Source organism: Leptomonas pyrrhocoris (genome assembly GCF_001293395.1).
Source record: "Leptomonas pyrrhocoris isolate H10 chromosome Unknown, whole genome shotgun sequence".
Taxonomy (NCBI): Eukaryota; Euglenozoa; class Kinetoplastea; order Trypanosomatida; family Trypanosomatidae; genus Leptomonas; species Leptomonas pyrrhocoris.
In genome coordinates, this window is record NW_015438358.1 from 1102020 (window position 1) to 1112912 (window position 10893).

Here is a 10893-nt window from a genome sequence, read left to right on the forward strand (position 1 = left end):
TCTTTTCATGACCGTTTATTTCCTGCCTCTGAGTGGACTATTGTAATAATAATTTAGAGTGGTTGGATACTGTTATTCTCTCCCTTTTTTCCTCTAGATCCGCTTCACACCATTGTGTTTTGCACCAATTTATTGATGCTTGGGACGCTAAACTGTTGGTTCACTATTCTTTTTTTTCTTCGCGGCGTGTTTACCGTAAGACATTTTCTTTCCGTTCGAAATCCAGAACACGCACCTCCTCCTTCACTGCATCGGCAGCTCATCCGGCATCAGCATCTTCGAGATCTCCATGTAGCGGCTGCTGTTGTACTTGCGGCGCACCGCCTGGTACTTCGTCGTCGGCACGTACGCAACGTACGCGAGGATCGCCTCCGCACACCCGCGGAACTCCGACAGCTCCGCCTTCGTGTAGTGCCGCAGCGTGTCCGTCCACACAGGCGTCGCAGGGGGCTTGGGCAGCTCCAGCTTCGTCCGCAGCGTCACAAGCGCAAGGAACACCGACGCGTGCGCCACCTGCGACGGCGTGAACTGCAGCGACTTGTAGTCCAGCAGCGCGTGCTCCATGAAGAAGCTCGTCGCGTGCCGCACAATCGCGAAGTGCTGGCGGCGCTGCTCCTCATCCGCACCCACGCCGAGGAAGTCGTCCCCCTCCAGCACCGTCCACGCACGCGACGCAAACGGGAACGGCGTCGGCACCGTCAGCCGGAACGACAGCGCAGTGCAGATGCCGCGCTCCATCTTGATGATCTCCTCGCGCGTGTACGTGTTCGCGCTGATGTGCACGCACTCCTTCACCTCCGGCGGCCAGATCTCCTCGTACTTCGCAGCCAACAGCATCGCGCTCACGCCCACGAGCTGCAGCTGCGCACGCGGCACACACGTCGTGCGGTCCGTCTTCGTGCTCGCGCACGACAGGTAGCGGTCGATCAGGTTCACCGCCAAGTACATCGTCTCCGCGTGCAGCTTGAACTTCAGGTGCACGTCGATCAGCCAGTCGATCAGGATCATCCGCATCTTCTCGTTGATCTCCGGCTGGTGCTGCAGGTACTGCGGCGACGCGTAGTAGGCGTACAGCACGCTCGCGTCCGTCGTGCCGTGCCCGGCGTTGCCCTCGTTGAAGCGCGCCACGGCCTGCCGCTCCCGCTCCACAAACATGTCCGTGATGTCGCCGATCAAGTCCGCGCAGTACGTCGGCACGTGGGCGTGGCGCGCATCCACGCGTGGGCTCGACAGCGCGCGGCCCGCCACCGCACTCGTGCGCCGCGCGTGCGCCTGCGAGTCACCAACGCTGCGCGCCACGAGGCCGCTCATCGAGTGCGCGCTCGCACTGGAGAAGCGCTGCGACAGCGGCTGCGGCTGCGACATGCGGTGCAGGCTGTCCTGCTGCGCAAAGGATGCGCCGGCGAAGCCGTTGCTGTTGGGGTCCAGCCGGCTCGCCTGCTGGCGCTGCTTCAGGTCTACGCCATTGTTGTTGGCAAGATTAGACACTTCGCGGAGGGCGGACATCACTGCGACTGTGGGATGGAGGGAGGCAAAACGAAGAACCCAAGGGAGGTACGGCGCGGCTCGCTCCTTCTGATTTCTGTCAGCCCTCCGTTGTCTACGAAAGGGGTGGATCTAAATGACAGAAAATGCGAAGAGGAAAGGGAAACGGATTCCGCGGTATGGGTGCAGCCGAGGTGATTTATGGCTCCTTCGCGGTAATACAAAAGTAATAATACACCATGACCGGTATTACTTCTGCGTTTTACTTTTCGCTCCGTTGTTGCTCTTCTCTCTGGCACGTTCTTTCATGTTGGAGTTTGGTAGCAGCAGTGTACGTCGTTCTGTATCCTCAATCTTATCTCTGTTAACCGATCCCGTCAAAAGAGAAGCTTCGTCTTTCTTTTTGTTTTTGCTAATGTCAAAAAGTATATATACAGTGCACTCCATTTCTTGTGTTGTCACGAGGAAAGCCTCGAGAAATTCTTTTTTCATCGACGTGGCTTCATTTGCTGACACATGAGACGATCGACGCGTAGTGAGCGAATTCGTGAGCACGCGCGTCACAGACGGGTGATGTACGGTTTCTGCCCATCGGTTTGGTGCTGCAACGAGAAGAGGGAGGGCGTTCGTGTAGCTTGATGCACGAAACAGATCTTTTTCGTTGCACTTCTGTACGATGGGAAAAGGAATGCTGTTTGCAACCACACATCGTAGTGTGCTATGTCATGCTCATTTGCCCCCTTTTCCCCTCTTCTCTTCCACCCTATTTTTTACCTATTCTGCCATCACTCACCTGCAAATGTCTGCGCTACATGCTAAATGATAACCAATCCAATACCTTCGACTTTTTGTGTTGTTGGCGTCCTCGCGGCACAAACATTTTGCTGATATTGAAGCGGAGTAATAAATTTGTTTTTATTGTTGTTTAACCCTGTCTTCCTTAGATTCACCCCCGTTTTCCGCTTCCCAACAGTGCACCTGGTCCCACACACCTAGAATTTTGTGTTTCAGATTCGCTATCTTGTGATTATTCCCCCCAAAATAGACCTCTCTCCTTCGATTCACTTCAGATACCGCCACGATAACTGTTTTAAACACTGTCTTTTCCGCTTTACGAAGAAACTTTCCGTTCTTTGCGTTGTAACTACAGTAGTCCGTCGGCAATTTTTCTTCTGTGTATGATCCCTTAGAACCTTCACCTCTTTTTTTTTTCTTTTCTTCGCGCTTCTACGCGCCTTTTTTTCGTCTTGCACGAGTAGCGCGTCACCGCCTCCGTTTCTCGGACTTGTACAGTCACCTCCTCCTTCACTGCATCGGCAGCTCATCCGGCATCAGCATCTTCGAGATCTCCATGTAGCGGCTGCTGTTGTACTTGCGGCGCACCGCCTGGTACTTCGTCGTCGGCACGTACGCAACGTACGCGAGGATCGCCTCCGCACACCCGCGGAACTCCGACAGCTCCGCCTTCGTGTAGTGCCGCAGCGTGTCCGTCCACACAGGCGTCGCAGGGGGCTTGGGCAGCTCCAGCTTCGTCCGCAGCGTCACAAGCGCAAGGAACACCGACGCGTGCGCCACCTGCGACGGCGTGAACTGCAGCGACTTGTAGTCCAGCAGCGCGTGCTCCATGAAGAAGCTCGTCGCGTGCCGCACAATCGCGAAGTGCTGGCGGCGCTGCTCCTCATCCGCACCCACGCCGAGGAAGTCGTCCCCCTCCAGCACCGTCCACGCACGCGACGCAAACGGGAACGGCGTCGGCACCGTCAGCCGGAACGACAGCGCAGTGCAGATGCCGCGCTCCATCTTGATGATCTCCTCGCGCGTGTACGTGTTCGCGCTGATGTGCACGCACTCCTTCACCTCCGGCGGCCAGATCTCCTCGTACTTCGCAGCCAACAGCATCGCGCTCACGCCCACGAGCTGCAGCTGCGCACGCGGCACACACGTCGTGCGGTCCGTCTTCGTGCTCGCGCACGACAGGTAGCGGTCGATCAGGTTCACCGCCAAGTACATCGTCTCCGCGTGCAGCTTGAACTTCAGGTGCACGTCGATCAGCCAGTCGATCAGGATCATCCGCATCTTCTCGTTGATCTCCGGCTGGTGCTGCAGGTACTGCGGCGACGCGTAGTAGGCGTACAGCACGCTCGCGTCCGTCGTGCCGTGCCCGGCGTTGCCCTCGTTGAAGCGCGCCACGGCCTGCCGCTCCCGCTCCACAAACATGTCCGTGATGTCGCCGATCAAGTCCGCGCAGTACGTCGGCACGTGGGCGTGGCGCGCATCCACGCGTGGGCTCGACAGCGCGCGGCCCGCCACCGCACTCGTGCGCCGCGCGTGCGCCTGCGAGTCACCAACGCTGCGCGCCACGAGGCCGCTCATCGAGTGCGCGCTCGCACTGGAGAAGCGCTGCGACAGCGGCTGCGGCTGCGACATGCGGTGCAGGCTGTCCTGCTGCGCAAAGGATGCGCCGGCGAAGCCGTTGCTGTTGGGGTCCAGCCGGCTCGCCTGCTGGCGCTGCTTCAGGTCTACGCCATTGTTGTTGGCAAGATTAGACACTTCGCGGAGGGCGGACATCACTGCGACTGTGGGATGGAGGGAGGCAAAACGAAGAACCCAAGGGAGGTACGGCGCGGCTCGCTCCTTCTGATTTCTGTCAGCCCTCCGTTGTCTACGAAAGGGGTGGATCTAAATGACAGAAAATGCGAAGAGGAAAGGGAAACGGATTCCGCGGTATGGGTGCATGGTCGTTAGCACGTGACGCCGTCGTGGTCGCACTTAGAGTTTTTGTAGAGGATTCCTTCTGTTGTGTATGTTAATGTTGGCTTGGTCACTTTTTATCTTTTCTTTGCTTGCTTACTTTGTTTTCTTCACTAATACACCAGTAGATGCTTTCCTTTTAAATGGGCGGAGTTTGGATGCAGCGGCAAGGTGGCAGAGTTTGAAAAGCGCAGGCGTATGCAACGGGAGGAGTTATATGAACCACCATGTTCTTGCGAGTGGCAAGCTGTGCAGTTGCAGTCATGCCTGTGACTTTTGGACGCAGTCGATCCACGTTTTCCCTTGTATGCGACTCCGACTTCGTCGTTTTCCCCCTACCCTCCATAAGCTAAAAAAACTATATGAAAGCTCGATGTGCTCGGTGCGCATTCATGGTTTGTCGTCAAGTAATGTTGCTCTCACGTGCCTAGTTGCATGTCAGCCCGCTGAACTCAACATTGTTTTGCGGCGATGCTCTGTTTCCCGATATATACATTTATTGTTTTCCGTCACACCGTATATATAGAATGATCCTAGGCCCTTCACTCTTTGATTTATCTGTGGGGTAATCGTTTGGCGCTAACGTTGCGCGTGCGCAGCGCTGTGCTGGGGGTGTACGTGCTCGGCGCAAATCACGCAGAGACAGCTGTGCATGTATGGGGAAGCGGACGGGTTGTCTGCGTGGCGCGATGCTTTCTTGCTACATTTGTGTCTCAAAGGTGGGCCCTGTGGAGGTCGTTGTGGATTTCGCACAATAAGCAGGCGGCGTCTTCCTTCTCCTGATCAATTAGCCGATTCTGCACTTCTGTCAACGCTGCGGCGGCAACAAATCAGCGCGAGCTCAAGGAGAACGGGCAAGAAAAAGATGTCGATGGATTTCTTTTTTCCTTGTATAAATTTCTTGTCTGTTCTCTGTATTTATCACTTTGATTCCCGTTGAAAACGAAGAGGGATTCCAACGTTAAAACAGAAGAGGGTCATCGAGGCGCTCCACTGCAGCGCGACGTCAAGGCGGTCGCACGTCTTATGCAGATGTGCGCAGGCTGTCTTTGTGCTGCTGCCTGTGGGCTTTAGCGGGAAAGGCTGACAGTGCTGGTGGTCTACAGGAGAGGGACGCTTTTGGCGTCGATTCTCCTGAATTCGCGGAAAAAAAATGAAAAGACTGCCTCGTGGGGCAACAAAGAAAGGGGGTGAGGCACGCTGCGTGTGATCTTCGTTTTTCTTTTGAGGTAAAACCGAGTTGCAGCTCTGTGCGACTCTTTCTCGTTTGTAACACTGCGCTCTTCAAGAGGAAGGAACCTTTGCTGCTGATCAACTTCGTTGTGCTCTTCGCTTCCTCTCTCTTCGTCTTTCTTGGCCCTTTTTGCCGCTCTTTTTTCTTCTTCTTTGGAGCTTCTCCACAAAAGTTAGCCAATAAAACAAAACACCATTGTAACAGATTTCTGTTCGGTTGGCTCTTACATTCATCCACGTAGCAGCTCCGTCTCAAAAAAGAAAATGGGGTTTCGAATGCTTCAAGATTTCCTGCGCATTCAGCGCTGGGAGCGCGAGATCCTGAAGCGGGACGACCACACCGAGAGCATCGTCGTCCGTAGCATTCGAATGATCCCGTGGTCAGGTGTGACGATGCTCTTCTTCATCATGGTCTTTTTCGGGGTGGATCTGGGCGCCGGTATCAAGCAGACCGCGCGACAGATTAAAGAGAAGAAAGAAGATGCGCAGACCACGCTGGAGGTTCAGAAGGTGCAGGCCCGCCAGTGGTCAGTGGAGCAGGTAAAGAACTTTAGAGAGGGGGACCTTCCACAACCGTCGTGGGAGAAGGGTGGACCGCGTGCCAAGTAAACTGGGAGAGGAAGAGAGCTTTTTTTTGGGTTTGATTGCGCCTATGCATTTGCGGAGCTGTCTCCTCTCCGACCTGCTATTCGGCGTACGTGCGTACCACAACACGTTGCAGGCGCAGCTAACTTTTTGTGTTGCTGAAGAGCACTGCGTGCCGTACTTCATTTCTCGAGCACAGCTGCCTGCTCTCAAGCGGAAACAGCTGCCTAGTGGGAGTGCAATCGTGTCTTTGAGACCCACGCTGAATGGCAAGATGGGTGTAGAACATATATCGCTTTGTTTTGCTCGTTCTGTTCCTCCTCGTATTCCGTTCCACGCAGCAGGGGGAAGGCAACGATCGTTTCTTTTTTCTAAGTCTGCAGCGTTGTGCCACTGTAGGCGCTCAAAATGCCGGTTCTTTTATGAAGTGGTGCTCTCTCTCTTTTTCTTTGTAAAGTTGCTTATTGCCGCGCCGAACTGTAAGTGTTTGTTTGCTGTTCCACGGAAACTGACACCGTGTATGGACGCTCTCGCTGACGATAGTTAATGCCACGCAAAGACTTGCGATGACCTCCTTTACTGGACTTTTTCTTCCTCACCTCCTCTTCTTCACGGACACGTCGACTCACGAGTTCATTCGTTGATCTCACTGGCAGTCTTCTGCGCAAAAAAGAAGATAAATAGTTTTTGCTGCATTGCTTTGGACGGTTGCAATGCTGAATCGAGTCATCAACGACATTTACCACCTGCGTCGGGTGCATTCCATCTTGCCCGATGCAGTTCTCGGCGACACCCTTAAGAACAAGCTTCTTCGTCTCTCCTTGCAGCCCTCCCTGCAGCAGCTAAAGCACGAACAGATGGAAAGGACGCACGCAGGCAGCTCCACATCCTCCACCTCGTCTTCGCCATCGCCCGCGGCGCCAACCAAAAGCCCTGTCGTCAGGGCTGGACGCAGCGTGATGGACAATTTGGGCGGAAACTGGTCAACGACGCAGTCACCCTACGCCATTGATCCGGCTGCGCTGTGCAACCTACTCGACTCCCTCGCGTACTTCCACCTGGGCACCAGCGCCGTGGCCAGCGAGGCAGTGCAGCTGGTGCAGTGGAGTGCGCCGACGATGCCAGTCCCGCACCTCTGCACGACGCTGGCAGCCTGTTGCGCGCTGGGCGCTCAGCAGGACGTCACCGCCACGGCCCTGCCGCTGCTCCGAACCGCCCTGCAGAACTACACAGGCACTGTGGCATCCAATAGCTTTGCCAGTGGCGGCGTTGCCTCAACGCCTGCTGCAGCGTTGTCAGACGATGCGCAGCCGCTCCTCTTCTCTCAGGGGGCCAACGTGGTGATGCTGATTGACGCCTTGCAGCGGGCCGGCGTGCGGGATAAGGAGGTGTGGCACTTGCTCGCCGAGCACTGCCTCCGTTACCTGGAGTCCTTCGAGGGACGGCAGCTGTGCAGCGTGGTCACCGCCCTGTGCGCGGAAGGGGTGGACGACTATCCCGACTTCTTCGTTGCGGCGGAGCGCCACATTACGTCGCAACCGCCGAATTACCTGTCCCCAGATTTGCTGCAGCAGGTGGTGCAGTGCTACAAGGAGCTGCACCAACCCGTTGTGTCGCTGCTGGCGGTCATTAACGCCACGCCGCAGCACGCAGAGAATTTGGATCGCTCGATAAGTGCGGCGGCTACCGTGGCCGCACTGTCAGGGACGCAGCACCATGGCGTGATCGGGAGTGTTGCGTCTTGCGCGTCCTTTGCCAGGCGGCGGACCTCTTCCGTCTCATCCTTATCTTCACCGACGACGTCTTACGAGCGCACTTCTGATGCCGCGTCGGCCGCGTCGGTGCAGCACTCAGTGGAGGTGTTTGAAAGCGCCGCGATTAGCGCGCTGGCCGCGGCGGACGCGCAGGGGGTGCTGGAGTTGCTGCGCAAGTGCGAGCACCGCCGTATCATGACCGCACGTGTGCTGGACACTATCCTACGGCGTTTGGTGGCGCTCTACTACCCGGCCTTGTCGACTGGCGAGCATGGCTGCGCCACCTCAGAGGCTTCGGGGCAATCGACGGCAGAGAGTCGTCGGCACATGCCGCTGGAGCTGCACCAACTGTCGCAGTGCGTCTTGACCGCACTCGAGTTCAACGACGCAACGCTGTTTGTGCCGCCTGCGCAACCTGCGAAGGACTCCTCGAAAGCTCCTCCCACCAACGCAACAAAGGATGAATACTTAATTACAGTTTTGCTGAATGCCATCGGCGGTGAGCTCGATCACTGGTATCACCCTCGCCTCCTGCAGACCGTGCCCTACGCCGTGAGACTCCTGCCCCCCTCAAGGCGGCCACAGGCTTTCTTCACGGCTCTCGTCGCGCACCTGCGCCGCTCGAACGACCTCTCCTCCCACGAAGGCCCCGTGCAGCTGCGCTCCGTAGTGGAGGCATTACTTGCCCTCCGTGACTACGGCGGTGAGGCCACGCTCGTGGAGTACATGCCAGCAATGACGGTGGCCGTGCTGAACGCGCCACGCACGTCGCAGCTGGAGCTGACAGCCATGATGGCGCAGCTGCCGTGTGCGGCAAAGGAGCTCGTGCCGAGTGTGTACCGTCAGTGGGGCTCGCAGAAGCGTTGGCTGCGCACCATCACCACGGAAGAGGTGGAGAGTGCCCTTCAGATTATGGCACGCAGCGGTCAGCGCGACTCGCCGCTGCTGCACGCCGTTGTGGCCTTTGTGCAGGAGCAGCGCGGACAGCTGCCCCCGCAACGGGTGGTGGAGTACCTGCACCAGCTAGCACGGCTGGGAGTGCGGGATTTGGAGTTGTTTACGCATACCGCCGAGCACCTGATGCGGCGGGCGGTGGAGTCGACTCCGTCAGCTCTACGGGACGCTAATGAACGACTCCGACCTGGCGCACAGGCTGGCGGCGAAGGTGCGTCTTCCGCGGCTGCGCCGACTTCGCCGTGCCTCGCCGCTGCCGCGAGACATCAGCAGTGGCAGATAACCACCGTGCATGACCTTGCGCTCCTGCTCTACACCTTCACCTTTGTGCTGCGCGATTCAATTCGGGTGACGCAGCAGATCATTGCTCGACTGAAGATGTGCAGCTCCGCCGCGACTCCTCGTGACATTTCGCTCGTCCTCTACAGCTTTGTGAAGTTGCGGGTGCTGCGTCACGATGAGGTGACCGGCCAGCTGTGCGAGCGAGCGGCAGCTACGCTTGCCGACTTCACGGCGTCGGAGCTGGCCAGCACGTGGAGCTCGCTGCGCTGCCTCCACCACCCGCACACAAAGCTGTATCACAGAACCTTGGAGCTGCTGGACGGGCCGCTGCCCAACCGGGGGAAATTCGACTCCGTCGAAGCAGATGATGCAGTGTCTGCGGCTGCAGTGCCGACGTGGCGCTTCACGAACGCCGACTGCCTCTCTCTTGGATCGGCGCTGCTGCTGACCGACGTCGCGCCGCTCAACGTAAATCACCCACTCGTGCTGCGACGTGGCGCTTCGCCAGGCGGCGGTAACAGCGCTGAGCCGCCTGCTGTTTCGACGCTTCCCGCAACTCCCACCTTTGTAAAAAGTGCGTTGCCGATCAACTTTGAGCGCCAGTACGTCGAGGTGTGCCGACGCCTTCTCCCTTCCGCAAGCGGTCAGCGTCTGTACTTGATCCTGTGCAGTCTGAGTCGGTGCAACACGACGCCGAGTTTTTCGCTTGACGCGTGGGAGACGGTGCTGAAGTTGGTGGACACGCAGGCGGAGTCGCTCACAACTGGGCGCCTCGGGGATGCTGTGGGCGTGGCGCAGCTGGAGGTGCTCGTGGCGCTGCACGAACTACACCGCTTCGTGGCGGACGTCGACGCCCTCAACGCGGCGGACGCGGTGCGCGTGGAGTCGTCGAACTGGCCTACCCCTTACTGTCCACCTGGGCTGTGGGCGGTGTTGCGGCCGCGATGGAGGGAGCTGGCGTGCAGTGCGACGGTGCAGGCGCGGCCGACTTTCTTAGCGGTCGTGAATGAGGTGAAGGGTGGTGGCGGTGCGGAGCCGCTCGCCGCGGAGCCGAAGAAGAGGCACGCCACCCGGAAGCCGCTCGTCCGCCGGAGTCGGAAAGCTTAACTGCGTGCTCCCCGGTGAGTGTTAGTCAGCAACAGATTTAACGGAGAGGAAGTAGACGCGGCGCTGAGCAAGCGGCAAAGCAGCCGGGACTTGTAAGTGCCTTCTCTTCCATTTCCTCCTTTCACAGACTTGCTTTTGGTTTCACCTTTCTAACTTGTCCGTCCTTCGAACTTCAAACTACGCCTTCAGTCACGGAAGAAATCGAATATACATTTACATACAATAAACTTGGCTCTCAAAAAACTTTGTCGCTACCACGCACAAAACATAAAATAATATGCCAGAGCTCTGCGTCGCATGGAAGAAAAGAGGAAGCTTCCTCTGTGGATCTATTGGCAACTGAACATCCAGGGGATGAAGTGGGTACCCGGAGAACCGTGCTTTTTTGGGCGAGCCTTTGTCTTTTTTCTCGTTGTCGATGCATGGAAACGTGACGGGTGGCGTGTGAGTGGCGGGCAGATCTTTCGTCTTTTCACCTCGCTTTACGCTTTTCCTCCTCTTCTTGCCCTCGGTTTCTGTGATCTCTGAAAGGACATGGGAAACCGTTTCCCATTTTCTCGTGTTTCCTCTGCAAGTTCTTCTCTGTTTGTTCCTGCAGCACTGCTCTACGTGAGAGAACATACGATGTGCTGAGCGCCTACGAAGAAAGAGAGAAAAGAATCTCTGCTCATCCTTCGGCGGTTTTGTGCGAGAGTAGGGGCTCGGTTGTTGTTGTGTGTGTGTGCGTGTGTATGTCGCTGCT

At 57.2% G+C, this 10893-nt stretch overlaps 4 protein-coding genes across 5 annotated transcripts; 2 read left to right on the forward strand and 2 right to left on the reverse strand.

The window, feature by feature from the left end:
* Window positions 1–243: 243 nt before the first annotated feature.
* ABB37_01408 (Cyc2-like cyclin putativecyclin) lies at window positions 244–1506 on the reverse strand (the record flags this gene model as incomplete). The annotated part of the gene is made up of 1 exon (XM_015797890.1): window positions 244–1506. One exon carries the CDS (start codon window positions 1504–1506, stop codon window positions 244–246), a length of 1263 nt encoding a protein of 420 aa, XP_015663410.1.
* Window positions 1507–2790: 1284 nt separating this feature from the next.
* ABB37_01409 (Cyc2-like cyclin putativecyclin) lies at window positions 2791–4053 on the reverse strand (the record flags this gene model as incomplete). The annotated part of the gene is made up of 1 exon (XM_015797891.1): window positions 2791–4053. One exon carries the CDS (start codon window positions 4051–4053, stop codon window positions 2791–2793), a length of 1263 nt encoding a protein of 420 aa, XP_015663411.1.
* A 1573-nt stretch (window positions 4054–5626) lies between these two features.
* On the forward strand, window positions 5627–6078 carry ABB37_01410 (putative mitochondrial hypothetical protein; the record flags this gene model as incomplete). 2 transcript variants are annotated; one of them, XM_015797892.1, is made up of 1 exon in its annotated part: window positions 5627–6078. In XM_015797892.1, the coding sequence occupies exon 1, from the start codon at window positions 5734–5736 to the stop codon at window positions 6076–6078; it is 345 nt and encodes a 114-aa protein (XP_015663412.1). In that variant the 5' UTR covers window positions 5627–5733. The 2 variants fall into 2 exon arrangements, with proteins under 2 accessions (XP_015663412.1, XP_015663413.1); XM_015797893.1 differs by having other exon boundaries at window positions 5641–6078.
* Window positions 6079–6708: 630 nt separating this feature from the next.
* ABB37_01411 (hypothetical protein) lies at window positions 6709–10151 on the forward strand (the record flags this gene model as incomplete). The annotated part of the gene is made up of 1 exon (XM_015797894.1): window positions 6709–10151. The coding sequence occupies exon 1, from the start codon at window positions 6768–6770 to the stop codon at window positions 10149–10151; it is 3384 nt and encodes a 1127-aa protein (XP_015663414.1). The 5' UTR covers window positions 6709–6767.
* Window positions 10152–10893: the final 742 nt, after the last annotated feature.